The sequence below is a fragment of the Eumetopias jubatus genome, unplaced genomic scaffold (genome assembly GCF_037043125.1).
Source record: "Eumetopias jubatus isolate StellerSeaLion01/CBP00866 unplaced genomic scaffold, mEumJub1_p1.0 scaffold_12, whole genome shotgun sequence".
NCBI lineage: Eukaryota > Metazoa > Chordata > Mammalia > Carnivora > Otariidae > Eumetopias > Eumetopias jubatus.
This window is the reverse complement of record NW_028274818.1, coordinates 28,218,597-28,233,362: the sequence shown is the minus strand read 5'-3', so window position 1 is coordinate 28,233,362 and position 14,766 is coordinate 28,218,597. Positions and strand designations below refer to the sequence as shown.

The following is a 14,766-nucleotide window of genomic DNA, read 5'->3' as shown; positions in this document are numbered from 1 at the left end:
GAAAGAAGGAATGTCATCCAAAAAGCCTTTATTCTCCCACTTGGTTCCTTTTCCAGAGCTTATACTCTCTAAGTTCTAGAACAGGGTTGGGGCGACAGTGCCAGGGAGGGGAGCCTCTGGGCCCATGCTCATGCAGTTGCTTTCCTCCCAGCTGGGTGTGAGCTTAGGGCAGGATCAGGCGCTTGAGAACTCTTTGCCCAGCTTCCCGGTCACAAGCTGTGAGTGCCTCCCATAGGGGTTAGGCAAGGTGCTGCTGCAGGTGAGCCCACTCCCAGGGCTGTAAGGAAGGAGGAATTCCATTGTGAGACCAAGCAGAAGCATTAAGAAAATTCACTTAGGTTTCAACATTGTGGGTTCTTCCGAAGAGATGTCATGAATGAGGAGGCTCAGCTGTTCTCCAGGACCCAGCTCCTTGGGGGATTCCGCAGAGAACTGGCATCAGCCAAAGCAGACCCCAGGGGCTGGGTGCCTGGAGAGATGATGCCTTCCTTCATCGCCACAGGCAGCCCATCTTGGTTTCAAGGACGAAGGATTTAGATGTCTTCCCGGAGGTGTGTAGGTGAGCCCTGAGATAGATCTTGGGTGCCCTGGAAATTGTGTTGATACTGAGATGATGAAGGGAGTCTGTTCTCTGGGATAGACTATGAGGGACCCCAGTTTAGTCTGAGGCCCCAGGTCTGCATGGAATGCGTTCACCCAATTGTTCGTGGAAGCAGCCAGGCTGTCCAGGTGCCTTCTGCAAATGCAGGGGGTGGGGGCCGGGGGACTGGTTTTCTAAAATCAGGCCAAGCTCTTTGTTTTTCCCTCACTCCTTGTTCTTTTGTACTTCCTTCTACCCAGGGATCTTCCGAGGTCATGGAAGGAGAAGACAGAGGATGCTGGGCCTCCCTAGGGAGTAGCTGGGGTGAGTGGCTGGAAATTATAGAGGTAAGGGTAGCCCTCTGGACCGCTGAGGGGTCCCCATACTTTCCCTCTTCCAGGGGTTTCAAATGCTTGGCCTGGTCACCTCTGTAGCCTGATCCCGGGACTCAAGTGTGGGCACAGGGGTAGTCTGGGTCCTTGTTCTCTTCGGCGGGGTATCCGGCCCTCACGGATGTGGGGTCAGAAAGCAGAGTCACTGCTGGGATGTTGAGAACTTGGCCGTGGTCAGGACCAGATTTTTCCCAGCTCTGGCTGTTTTGGGGCAGGCCCCAGGCAGAAGATCTTGGGATCACTGTCTTGCCAGCCCCAGGAAGGAGATACAGCTGGAGAGGCTTCTGGGAACTTCTCTGATTACTTTTCCCTATGGCAGCAAAGCACCTAATGTCCCTGTCCTAGATGGAGAGATGAAGCTCACAGAGCACTTTGGGTAAGACAGGACTCCTGGGCTCCTTTCTCAGCTCTGTCCTAAATGCCGGCTCCTAGCTCGAAGGTCAGAGAGACACGGGAGGTCCCCCAAGTGTCCGTTTGGGGCTACTAGAGGAAGCAGAAGAATGGCCAGTGGTAAAGACCCAGAGTCTGGTCCCAGTCCTTGCTGATGCAGCTTCCGGTGACTGCATGTGCCCCCTGAGGGGCACCCCTTCTCCAGGCCCATCCAAGGGGTCTCTCAGATCACAAGGCCCACTTTCCCAGACTCACCTGCCCAGGCCTGGGGGACTTTGGCACCTGGGGCTGGTGGAGGGCGCCAGGGCTCAGGGGCAGGGCTCCTCTGGCAGCTGGGCCGCATACAGGGCCAGTGTGTGATGCAGGAACTGGTACTGCTCCGTGGTCTGGATCATTCCGCCCCTGTGAGGGAAGCATGCAGACCGCGAGCAGAGGGGTCAGGCCAAACATCTTCATAGTTCACCGGGGAGATTCTCCCAAAGAACCCGTCAGCTACTTCATATGTTCCTCCTCTGGGCTTCTTACTCCTGTTTCCTGCCCCTCACACCTTCCCCACAAGGACAGCCTCTCGGCCCCATACTCAGGGCTGGGTCCCGTGGCTGGCTGTGCCGAGGAGGAGACAGCCCACACTGAAACTTGTTCTTCTCCAACCCATCCGCTCCTGGGGCAGAACCGGGCCCCGATCCCTCAGGCCGGACCAGGAATATTCCTGAGCCTCAAAGTTTCCTCCTCCCCATCTTAAATGTAAATATAATAATTCCATATATGTGTATAGTAGGTTCTTATATTCGAAAAACACATTCACAGTGATTTAACTCATTCCTTACAACAGCTGTCTGGGGGAAGGAGCCATTATTTCTGGATAAAGACGTGGGGGCCCAGAGAACTACCATGACAGCTCAGTGAGATACAAGGCAGAATTTGCACCCTGGGTCCCTCTCTCCAGATCCAGTGGGCTTCTGTGCATTATCTGTGTCTACCTAGTGTTTAGAACCAACCATCCCCTATTCCTCCACCTTTCCCTGAGTAGGGAATTTGGAAAAAACAAAACCAAAAAACATGTAAGATATCCACAGATATCCACAGAGTGGCATATTTCATTCTCGGCCCCCAAACTAAAATTCTAGATAGAGATTCTTTCCTGGGTGTTAGGTGCAAAAGAAACAGCTCTTTAAGCCGAGGGCCCCTTCCTTTCTCGAGGGAGGTGCTTGATGGTGATGTGCCTGGTAAGTGCTCTGGAGCTCAGGAAGCACGGAGGCTACTCCTCAATGGTGTTGGTCCCGTCCACATCCGTAGACCCACCTGTCCAGCCGCAGTTGGCACACGATGCCCAGAATGTCCACTTCCCCGCGGGCCTTCAGCTGTTGACAGCCAATTCGGGTGGCGATGAAGCAGCCAGTCCGGCCAATCCCTGCACTGGACAGAGCCAGGGAGGGGACAGGGAGGTCACAGGAGACTGGGGAATATGGGGGCCAGGCGAGTGGGGAACATGGGAGACAGGTGACCCGGGAACATGGGGGCCAGGCCTCAAACTGCAGAGAAAGTCGTAGGGCACTCTGTTTTAGGGGTGGGGACATGAGGCTGGAGGAAGGCCGCAGTACCCTCGCAGGTTAGAGCTGGCGCTTGAGGAGGTTACATTTCCTACCAGCCTCGCCGTAAACCTTTCCCAGGTCCCCCTCCAGGCCCCGTGGACGTTTCGAGGAGCTGTCTTCTGCTTTAGCAGCAGGAAATGGTTTCCAGCTATCAGTGCTTACCGGGCTTGCGGAGCCCCTGTGACCTCCTCCATCACCACGGCTGCGGACACTCAGCCCCCTTTTCCCACCTTGAGTCCTTCCCACAGCTGGCCCTCCACTCTGCTCTGTCTTGCTCTTCATTTCAAAACCTTCTCAGCCCCCCTCTTTAGGAAGACTCGTCCGAACTCTTGATAGAAGCCACTCAGGACTTCTCAGCACTTAATGTCCAGGTGCCACCTTCGGGGAGGGGGCTCATGAATCCCCTCTGTCTGTACATTTTTTTTTTTTTAAAGAAGATTTTATTTATTTGTCAGAGAGAAGGGGAGAGAAAGAGTGGCAGAGGGAGAAGCCGCCTCCCCGCTGAGCAGGGAGCCCGATGCGGGGCTCGATCCCAGGACCCTGGGATCATGACCTGAGCCCAAGGCAGACGCTTAACGACTGAGCCACCCAGGCGTCCCGCCTCGGTCCATACTTTTGCCACTATGTTCTTCTTAGGGTGTGCACTCCCAAATGGTTTCCTTATTGTAAGCTTGTCCCCTGTGTTACCCCGGACTCCATCGCAATCAGATTCTTATTCTGTAGCCCAAGTATTCCTTTGGCTAAATCCAAGTTTCTTAGTCAGTCCTATGAGGCCTCGGGCCTTCCAGACTCATCTCTTATCACTCTCCTCCCCTCCCCCACTTGACCTCCAGGCCCCCATCCCCATCCTCTAAGTCTACTCCCCACAATGTGTCCATTTAAAAATGTCATCTAGGGGCACCTGGGTGGCTCAGTCGGTGAAGCGTCTGCCTTCAGCTCAGGTCATGATCCCAGGGTCCTGGGATCGAGTCCCACATCGGGCTCAGCGGGGAGCGTGCTTCTCCCTCTGCCTGCCTCTCCCCCTGCTTGTGCTCACTCTCTCTCATTCTCTATCAAATAAATAAATAAAATCTTTAAAATAAAAATGTCATCGAGGGGCCTTTGCACACACTATTCTATCTGTCTGGAATGCTTCCCCTTTCCACTCCTCACTTGGCTAATTCACCTCTCAGGTTGTCACTTGGTTTAAATGTCCTTTCTCCTGGAAAACTGTCTCTGGCCAAATTCTGAGACGAGCGACTTGGTTCTATGCCCCCAGACACTGCCGTCATAGCCCTTGTCATACTGCGAGCCTGTCAGGGCAGAAGCCAAGCTGTCTCCCTAGCATCTATCACTCTGCCTGACAATAACAGGTTTTCAATAAGCATTTGCTGAGTAACCGACTTTCTCAACAGCAGGGACCATGTTTACCTCCCACCCCAGCAGACTGGGAAGCTTTCTGACAGTCTTTCCCCTCTCCGGCTTGTGCCTGAATGTCCGGCCCACATGGCCAGGTTCTGCATGAAGGAGAGAATAAGCGCAGGGCACTTTGCTGAGTGACCTAGGGATTCCCATCCTGGGAAGAATTGGGCCTGCCTGATGCTGTCCTTCCTGGACGCTTTCCAAGGAGAGACCCAGTGGCAAGGGAAGAGGGGCCTGCGTCAAGGCTGCCAGGGAGGGCAGGGTGCATACCTGCAGTGGACCACGATGGGCCCAGTGTTGGCGGCTGTCTCTGGGCTCTCCTCCACCTCGGCCACCAGGCGCAGCAGGGGCCCAGCCGATTCTGGGGTCTGGTGGTCAGGCCAGGCGGAGAAGAGGACATGCTTCACTCCCCGGCACTCCTCCTGGTGCTGGCAGAGGGACAAGGCATGAGAACCAGGGTCAGGGGAGGGGGCAGTGCCAGCCTTCTCTGGGGCCAGAGGAGGTCAAGGGCTAGAATGACTCCATGACACAGTCTGGGACCCCGAGCAGGCAAGGTCGGCTCTCCCTTCTCCTGCTCATCAGACTCCACAATTCCCTCCTCTGAAATGCTGGCAGGAATGCCGTCCAGGGAGGAGAGAAAGACCCAAGTTCAAGTCCTGGCTCTGGCTCTGCCTCTTACTAGCACATGACTTTGGGCAAAGTCCCTTAACCTCATTCTCTTCACTTAGAAAAAGGAGACAGTGATATCTTATTGGTTTGCTTCTCTGGATGCTTGGAGGATAAGGAGTTGATAGAGAAATGCTTGCTATAAATCAAATGCTAAATCAAATGCTATATGATAATAGAAGGCATTTTAAAGCACTTCACATGTGTTATCATACATCTCTCTGGACTTCCTGGGGCTCCTTCAGCATGACTCCAGGACCCCACCTCTCCTTTCCTGGCCCATTCAGCACAGAGGGACAGGCCTTCCCGGTGGCTCCTGCTTGGTTTGTTGGCTCTGCCCTATTAAACCAGGGCAGTACCCATGTTTCTCTTTCTTCTGTGCCTCAAGCTCTTCTTTTAGATGTGTGTTCAAGAAGGTTTAGATGAGTCAACCCCCGGCTCCCAGTGAAGATTGGGCCTGTGTTTCAGAGATGCTGGAGGTGGTCTGAGCTCCCTGTACCTGGATGGTGAGCTGCCGCACAGTGTACTCTGGACACTCTTTTGTGTCTTGGATGCGGAGCCGGAAGGGTCCGTAGGTTTCCTCTTCTGTGGGCCAGTAGTGGACACATTTCTAGGAGGGAGGGAGCTGGGAGTCAGAAGGGGGAAGTGTCTATCAGCCGGAGCAGGGGCCAGCACAGAAGAAAGGGGAGTGGGGTCCCCTCCCAATTTCCCACCATGCTGCTGGAGGGGCTGTGCACTGTGCTTCACATCTGCTCTGTTTTCTCGGTTGGTGGCTTGGCACCTGGGGCAGGCTCTCCTGAGCTTGGCACGTGCGGGTGAAGTGCGCACCCTGTCCGCCATTCTAGCTGTGGATAGCCCCCATGGCATATAGCTCAGAAACTTTTCTAGAAGTGCAAGCTGGGCCTGGCTATAGGTATTGTCAACTCCCAGGGGAGCCCTTAGTCCTGAGCTGCCCTGAGTAGGGGCATGTGTGGTGGGATAAGATGTAGCCCTTTCTGGGTTCACTGAGGACTGTGGCTCCTACCTCCTTGCCCTCTCGGAGCTGAGTGAGCATGACAATTAGTGACACTTCTTCCTGCCACACCATCTCCCAGAAGTCCGACACAGTGTTGGGCATGGGGCCCTGGGTCGCAATGTAGACCTTCTGCTGCCCATCGTAGCCCTGGGGAGGTGGATGCACAAAAAGAAGGGTAGGAAGCAGTGAGTTAGATCTCTGGGGGAATCCCGGACTCTGCAGGTCCTGGGATCAGGCCACAGCCACTGAACGTGCACAGAGAGACACACACGTGTGTGCACTGGAAGCCACATGGTGGAGAGGACAGAGGTTCTGGGGGAGGAACACGTGGGTTCAAATCCCTGTTCTGCTGCTTACTGGCTATGACACCGTAAGCAGGTTACCTAGCCTCCGTAAGCCTCAACTTTGTCATCTGTAAATTGGGCATAATACCTAACTTGCAGGAATATAATACAGATTACATTCCACAAAGCATACGGAGAGGCTAGCACATACCAAATACTTTGTCCATGTGTGTCCCCTTCCTCCCCTGCTGCTTTCTACTAGCACAAAATAAGAAAACAGTGTTCAACATTGGTGGAGTGAATGTTTCACTTTTATGTATTACTTGTATATATTTAGTAGCAAGATGTAGCACACTCTTGCTGACCCCATCCTCTCCCCTTTAGAATCTCAGCTCCTCAAGGTGAGGAAATCCAGACAGACCACCGTTCACCACCGTTCACCAAGTTTCTGTGGCAAACAGATGCGGCAAAGAGATCTTTCCTCTCCCGGCCTTGGCTAACAGCTTTCCACCTCTTGGCACCTGGGACCACTGTTCTACCCACTTTGAGCCACTAGGAGGCGCTGCTTTTACATCTACTTAGGGCCAGTAGAGGTGGGAAGCTGGGGTAGAGAGGCCACCTTGCCTCCCTGGCTCCTATAGTTTGATGTTAAACTATTTCTACCAAGGAGGGGCTGCTTTAGGGAGCACTTAAGCCTAGGGAGAGAGAAAAGCTGAGAGCTCCTATTTGTGCGAGCACCTTCCAAGCAGAGCTAAGAGGGATGAGCCCCGGGGGGGGGGGTATGCGGGAGTGGGTTCAACAATGCAATTTCCTCCCTGTGTAGAAGGTGGGCAGGGATGAAGTGATAGCATGCATGAAGGAGACTGGCTGGTATCTTCTCAGCTTAACATCTGCTCTGTTTTCTCGGTTGGTGGCTCGGGGCCTCTTCAGTGTCTGCCCCAGCTTGGCAGCTGTGATTTGGAGCAGGAATTCACAGCTGGAAGACGTTCTCTGGGGACAGATGTCTTCAAAGACAGCCCCCCTGCCCCTGCACCCCCATTCCCTGCAGGGCAGCCTCAGCCAGGCCACTCACTCGGATGTAGTTGGCGTTGATGTAGTCTCCGTCTTCTTGGCTCTGTGCCCGGCCTAGACAGACGCGGCTCTGGGGATCTAGGACGTAAAAATCAGCAGAGGTCAAAGGTCAAAAGGGGACCAACTAATGCACATGCCAACAAGGTCAGGAAGAGGTGAGTTCCTGTGCTTATCACAGTGTCTCTGGTATAGCAGGTGGCCAGAGACCCACTAAATTATTTTATATGTGGACAATGGGGAGCCACAGAATGTTTCGGAGCAGTGGAGTGACACTATCAAAGGAATACTGGGGAAGGTTAACTGGGTGGTGCCATGTAGGACAGACTATTGAGGAAAGGGAGTGGAGCCGCAGGGGCCTAATGGGCCGTGAGTGAGATAGTCTAGCCTTGAGATTGGTAAGGATGTGAAGCAGGATTATACCAAAATAGAAAAAGAGATGTCATGGAGAAAGAGTTTGTTTCTGACGGTGAATATGTGGATACGGGATTTGGATGAGTGACTTGCCTAAAATCCCACAATGGGGAAACAGGACCAGAACTCCGGCTTCATTCCTCTACTGGGCGTGTCAGCCTGTCCCTCGAAGGGGGAAGGCTTTCTCCAAATCCAATCCAAGCAGGGACAGAGAACCTAGCCTGTGAGGAAAGGAGACTAGCTCTCCTGGTGCTGGCCTGGTTCTGGACAGAGGGGGATTGCAGGCAGAGGGATCTCTCTCTCTCTCTCTCTCTCTCTCTCTCTCTCTCTCTCTCCTGCCAGCTGGTTAGACTTCGGCCGAGAACAAGGGCTGCTCCCTCCCCCTCACTTCGATGCTGAGTGCTGACCCACCCCTGCGGGCAGAGGGCTGGAACCACAGGAGCTGGTGGTGAGCTAAGGCCTCAAGACTGGGAATTGCTGGAGGTGGGTTGGCCAGACAAGGCTGCTCTGAGTGGGGGGAGGGAGAGAATCTGTGAGGGTCTCACGCTTGCCTCTGAAAGGTGGGAGGTGCTGATCCCTGGGTCCTCTGAGCTTGAGGGGTTAACCCCTTACAGCCCCTGGACTCCCATCTCCAAACCTGTCACTGCTCTCTTGCGAGTGCCCTGCATCTGAGCTGCTCAATGCCCTCCCTCTGGGAGCCATCCTGATGGTGCCTTTCCCGCTACAGACCTCTGTTGGGCGTTTCCCACAGCGGAGGAAGAGCCCAAAGAAGCTGTGATCTTGGCCAAGTTAGGCAACCTTTCTGTGACTCCGCTGCCTTGTTTGTAAAACGGGAGTAATGATAGCATCGCGTCAACTTCATGGGGTCATTTTGAGAAATGAGTTAACATCAGGGGCTCCCAGCACTGCCTGGCCCACAGTAAGCTTCTGCAAATGCGAGTTGCCGTGTTCTTACTGTGGTTATGGTTCTCGCTCCTCCTTCCCCCAGCCAGGGCAAGGCATTGGTATTTCTCTGCTGAAAGCAGGTGCCCCGGGTAAGGGAGCTCCTCCCTGGCTGAGGCTGTGTGTCTTGCCTTCTGAACCTGTCCAGCCCCAGGGACAGCACCACCTCCCTTGATGCCTGCCACGGTTCTTACTTGGCAAGATGGTCTTATATCGGTCCTTGGAGGCGTGGCCAGGAATATCCAGGTCTTCGGGGTTGACAAAGTTCGAGGGGATCTTCTGGCAGAGGGAGGAAGTGAGTGAATAGCCGATACTTCTTCCCAGCCTTCCCCCCCCCTTTCCCCACCCCGATCTACTGGAGCTGGTCCTGGCTGTTTCCTCCTGGCTTTAGTAGGGTCTGGATGGGGTGGAGGGCAGAAGGGGGAGCAGGGGGTGATGTTCTCTTCCGGCACTGGGGTTCTCATCAATCCTGAGGGCCCAAAGAAGAGACGTACCCGCAGTGCCCAACATAGTATGGTGCTCTCTGGCTGTCTGTGATTCAGAAGGGGCAGAGTGACTCGGAGGGGACCCCAAGTTCTTACCAAGAATTCCTCTTCCAGCTGCTTGGGGCTGGGTGGCTGGTGCTGCAGGGCCCAGCGGGTGAGGGGGTGTCCAGCTGTGCGCAGAAAGTGTAGGGTGACCTCCCGGGGTGTGTTCACCGAGCAAATGGGTTCCACAGCCCCCAGGGACCGCACATCCAGCATCAAAGCAACATTGGAGCCCCGCCTGCAGGCACAGGCAACCAGCGCCCAGTGAGCGCCCAGGAGCGTGAGCTGCTCTAGCCATTCTTACTGTTACAGGGTACGTGTGAGGAGGCTGCTCCTTGTCTTGCCCTGGACCCAGAGGCCCAGGAGATTCAAGGGTTCAGGCCCCTGCTATATGGCCTTTTTTTTTGTCAGTCAGATCAGGGCAGCCTTGATCCTCCAGCTGCCCACCTCTACCCATTCCTTCCAGGCCCCTAAAGCTCAGACCTACATCCGGACCCAAGACAGCCCTGCTCCAGGGGCTGCTCAGCCCAACTTAGGGTTCGGGGCGCAGGCACAAAGTTGACGTGAAACTTTATACCCCAGCCATGCAAATGCCATGCAAATACCATGCAAATGAACACACTGGGATTTTCCTTTCCAGATTGGAGTCAACAGCTGAGGACCCTCTGGACCCCGCTGTCAGAGCTGGAGGGGGCAGATGGAGGGAACCGTGCAGGGTCTCAGGGCTGGGAAGGCCCCCGTCTCCCAGGAAAGATCTCACCTCTCCTGCAGCCGCACATGCTTCTTGGCCGGTGCCTTGGTGGGTGGAGGCTGGGTCATGGCTGCCCCCAAAGACCAGGTCGGCAGCTGTGCTCTGGAGCACCCCCCACGGTCTTGGACCATGCTGGGGTGGGGTGCAGGGCCCAGGGGAGGCTCACTCAGCCATGAGGTTTGCCTGAAAGACAGGGCCCCTCAGCAGCTGACCTCTGGCCCGTCCGACTGGCCGGGAGAGGGCCCCCAAGCCCAGGCCAGCCGCCTGCTTTCCAGCACCTCTGTTTTCACTGGGGTGTCTTCTGCTTTCCGAGCAGAGCTGTCATTGTCACTGCGGGAAGGCCGGGATCCCTACAAGGGGACCCAGGGTGGTAGGCAGTCTGGGGTTGGGGTAGGGGCCAGACAAGGCATAGAGATTGGGTGGGGGGGGTGGCAGGAAAGACTCCAGAGGGAGGGAGAGAGGGGAGAAGCGGCTGCCTGAGGCCAGAGCAGAGAGGGCTCTCAGCTGGGGCCCAGGTGCGAGAAGGCAAGGGAGGAAACAAACGACGTGTTCTGTGTAGAAGGGAGAGAGAAAGCTCACAGAAACCACCTCTAGTCCAGGCCTTCTCTGAAATGAGAGGGTTGAGGCCTCGCGCAGCATTGGAGCCAGTTGGGGACCCTTGTAGACCCTGTCCTAACTGCTGGCAGTGCCCAAGTTCATTCTGGCTTCTGGGGTCTCTGTCCAGGGAGGTAGGCTGGGGGGGGGGGTGTTTCCTTCCTCCTCTGCCCATCCCCCCATCTCCCGCCTCTGTAACTGTCACAGGAAATGGCCTCACCAAACCCTTAAGCAGCAGCGCATGGTGAGGCGACAGCTGGGGGCACAAGAGGGGGCATTGAGGTGGTGGGGCCCGTGTCCTCTTGGGGGACAGTCCCTATCTTCCAGAGCCAGTTCACAGCTTCCGAGGGGTGGGGGCGGTGTGAGAGTCGCTAAGCCCGCAGGGAGGCACAGAGGTGAGGGGACAGAGTGGGCCCCGTGCAGATGTGGGTGGTAGAGAGAAGCTCTCACGAAGCAGGCAGGGGGTGGTTGGCCTTTGCTGTCCTTGCAGCCCCCCTGCGGCTCCCTTGGCCCGTGTCCCTCGGGGATATCAGCTAGGTCAGCGCCCATTCCCCAGCCAGGCCCTACAGCTCCCAGTGCAGCCTCACTCACACCCTCCTTGGAGATGCCTTCCCACCTCCCCAGGGCTCACACCACCCCAGGACCACGGGGCCCCTCCTCCCCCCATTCAGGTACTTACTGAAGCAGCTGTGTCCCCCAGGCTGCCTCTTACCAGCTGTCTGTCTGTCTGTTGGTCTCTCTTTGAGGGCTGAGGAGGCTTCAGGAAGCCAGCTTCCTCCCTCTGCCCCTCCTTGCTGCCACCCACGCACACCCCAGCGGCGTGCTGCCCTCCTGCGCCTGCTGCCACCACCAGGGGTCGGATGCCTCTTGCCTGTGCCCCTCTGGGGGTGGCCTGGCTGTGGCCCAGCACTTTTGCCATGGGCCTAAGGCCCTGCTCTGTGGGGATGGAGAGGGAGGGGCCGGCCTGTTCCTGACCACCCTGGCTCCCCTAGCTCCCAAACCCCCTTGCTCCCTGGACTCTTGTCCTCTGGGTATTTGTCACACCCAGTCTCAGTCCGCTTACCAGGCAGAGCTCAGCTGACCCCCAGCTCCATGCTGTCCCACACAGAAACCCCAAGTTGTTCCTGCTCAAGCTGGCCCTGTCCAGAGACTGACTTCTGCTCCTCTGCTTCTGCCTCAAAGCCCTGGTCCTGGAAGCCCTTGCCCCTTCAAGCCTTGCGAGTTCATGGTCAGGTCCAGGTTGCACCTTCTCAAAGCAGAGGTGGGTGCAGACGTGGGGTGGGGTGAGGGAAGAAGGAGGCAGGAATCCTTGCTCCACGATGGGGAAGAAAGTCCCAGGCCGGACCAGAAGGGTCATCCCCAGAACTTGAGCCACACCCCAGCTGTCAGCTACCTGTGGTTGGAGATGGACCAGCCAGCCAGGAAGTAGGTAGTAGAGACAGCTTGTAGGAGAGTCTGGGGCGCTTTCTCCCTGCCCCCAGCCCCTCCAGGCTTCCTCCCAGAATCCCGACATCTATTTAGAAGACTTACAGATAGCGGACAGTCTCTGGCCCTCACACCGGGGGGACTCCTGTGTCTTCTTCGCTTCTGGGGTGCTTGGATGCCTGGGGCCTAGAAAGTGGCCCCCGCGTCCAAGACTCCACTGCCCCCCACCCCTGCCTCGCCTCGGCAGGCCCCTTGCTGGCCAGCAGCCCGGCCGGTTCATGCTCGCGGCACAGCTTTTTCTACCTTGTAACATTCCAAACACCCTTCCCTTCCCGGCCCCAACACGCGCAATCCCCATCCTCTCTCTTCCTCCCACTTCTCTGATTCAGCTGTCAAATGGTGACAGCAAAAAAGAAATGATTTACAATAGACACAGGGGGTGCGCACACGGGCGGGGTGGTGGGGAGGGTGCTGGCCTCGGCTGCTGGCCCGTGGCGAGAGGAGGGGTGCGACGAAGGCCAGGATGACCCTTTGGAGCTCGGGAGGCCTCCCAGTGCCTGTTGTTGCTTCTGGAAGTTGAGGGGGGGACCAGGCGCCGGGTCCTTTCTGAGCCCCTCCTGGGCCAGCTGGTCCTGGACCCTTCTTCACTCTGGGGAGTGGGTGGTTTCCCTGAAAGGAGGGGCTGGAGTAGTAGTCAGCCCTGGTACCCAGAACAGGCTGGAGGCGGGTGCAGGAGAGCCTGGGAATCCCTGGGAAATCAGTGGGAAGTGACCTGAGGCTGGCTTCTGCCTCAACAGCTCCCCCAAACCCACCAGTATCTCCACAGATGGATCGTGGGGCCCTCGGGATCAAAGAAAGGGGCAGGAGGGGATCGGAAAGAGAGCCACCCCCGTGGGGCCAAGCTGTTGATTGTTATCAAGAACAGGAAGCTAGGATACCACAGGGGTGGGGAGGAGGAAGCAGGCAAAGCCTTCCCCCCACTGGTCCACCAGTGCCTCCAGGTTTCTATTAGGTTTCCAGGGTCTGAGCCCCATGGTGGGCCGTGAGCACACCCTCTAACCTCCCAAGGCTGGGCCCGGCAGCAGTTTGAGGAGCAGGAAGCTGAGCTCTTGGGTGAAGAGCAAGGAAGCTGGGGGCCAGGAGATGGGAGAGGTAGTTGGGGGTGGGGGTGGAGGCAATGGCATTAGGCAAGACCCTGAGGATCTCTCAGTTCCCTTTGGGTGTGTTTGGGGTTGGGGGGATATAGTCAGTCCTTTCCTCCTGCCCCCTCTCTCCCTTCTGCTTAGAAATGCCTGGACATCCATGGAGGTGTGGGGCTAGAGCTCAGGAGGGGTGAGCGCACCACCCACGAGCCTCAGATGGGACAAGATGCCCTGCAGCAGCTTCTCCCCAGACTGGCCAGGCTGCTGGAATGGGGGAAGGCCCAGGGTTCCCTGGAAGTGACTCCTCCGCCCCCAGAACCTTCCTAATTCCTGGGGTGGAACAGCCCCAGACAGCGCTCGAGCCTTCATCTTTCCAGTAGCTGATTTGCCTTCCAGAGCTGGGATTTAGGTTCTGGCCACCCTTGACTCCAAAAAAAGCACGGCAACAGTTGAAAGCCAAAAAGACCCACGTGCAATGAATCTAAACTGTGGCCCACTAGCTGTGTGACCCTGGGTGAGTTACTGAATCTCCCTGAGGCTCAGTCTCCACATCAGGCTCCTCCCTTCCCAGGTGGAGGATCCTGGCACCTCTCTGATCCATCAAATGGGGCTGGGCCTCTGAAGGGCTCAGGAGCTGTCAGCTGGAGAAGCCGGCCAGCGGAGGGGGCCGGGGGAGTATGTTCTAGAGGGAAGATCCATGTCCCCTCTCTCCCAGACCCTCTTCCTCCTGACTGCTCCCTTTCTCCAGCTAGTCTGCAGGGACAGAGCTGCCTGGGCACATGCCCCCCTCCTCTCGCCATTCCCCAATCCCAGGGCTGCCAGTCACCACTTGCTGTCCCCAGTGTCAGAAGCCCCTTGGAGGGGCAGCTGTGTCTGGAATTCCCAGAGGTTCTTGCTCCCTGGCAGCACCTGGGGAGCAGGCCGAGCTGCTGCAAGCTCCAGAGTCAAAGCCTGCCATCCTGTAAAACTCCCAAGGGGAGGATCTTGGGCCCGGGGCCTGCTGCTGGGGGCCAGGACTCTGGGGTCCTGCACACTCCACATGTCTTTCTCCCCTCCCTAGCCCTCTTCATTCCTCTCTCAAGCCCTAGGATCATAGGTCCTCCCCCACACCGCCCCCAGATCCTGGGCCAGCCTAGGCCTGCTTCTGCCCCAGTGTTACAGGCTCCTGCTTGCCCCTGGCTGTGTGGGGGAGACAGAGATGCAGTGAGCTGGGAGCTGGGAGGCCTCATCCCAGGAGAAGCAGGGAGGCACTGCAGGAGAGACCCTGGGCGAGTGGGGCAGACTATCGCTGTTAGGCGGTGTGGCAGTGATCTGGGCCCGCTGGTGTGAAGTCTGAAGGAAGAGGGAGACCCACCGGGCCTGTCCCGGGGCCCTGCCTCTGTGCTGGCCATCCGGAAGCTCATCCCCCGCCTGACCCACCTTCCCTGACACATTTTGGGGACCTGTTGGTGAAGGGGACTTTCCCATACCCCACGCCCCCGAAGGACCAGTGATTCCGGCCAGCTCAGCACCTGGGGAGCCAAGGCCGGCCTGCCTGAGATGCAGGAAAGAGCCCCATTCTTTGCCCGCTTGCTGGAACTCAG

The 14,766-nt window shown here is 56.9% G+C and overlaps 1 protein-coding gene across 5 annotated transcripts; it reads right to left on the bottom strand.

Annotated features, from left to right (window-relative positions):
- Window positions 1–11: 11 nt before the first annotated feature.
- On the bottom strand, window positions 12–11,572 carry PTPN7 (protein tyrosine phosphatase non-receptor type 7). Of its 5 annotated transcripts, none has more exons than XR_015766582.1 (11): window positions 11,296–11,567; window positions 10,032–10,205; window positions 9,326–9,509; window positions 8,939–9,023; window positions 7,393–7,469; window positions 6,046–6,183; window positions 5,521–5,631; window positions 4,626–4,783; window positions 2,665–2,778; window positions 1,618–1,764; window positions 12–1,455 (listed from the first exon to the last, which is right to left on the bottom strand). XR_015766582.1 is itself a non-coding variant. In XM_028120189.2 (10 exons), exons 2-10 carry the CDS (start codon window positions 10,151–10,153, stop codon window positions 1,671–1,673), a joined length of 1,080 nt encoding a protein of 359 aa, XP_027975990.1. In that variant the 5' UTR covers window positions 10,154–10,205; window positions 11,296–11,572; the 3' UTR covers window positions 12–1,670. The 5 variants fall into 5 exon arrangements, 2 of the variants coding, with proteins under 2 accessions (XP_027975990.1, XP_027975989.1); XR_015766583.1 differs by having other exon boundaries at window positions 12–587; XR_015766584.1 differs by having other exon boundaries at window positions 12–277.
- Between the last annotated feature and the right edge of the window lie 3,194 nt (window positions 11,573–14,766).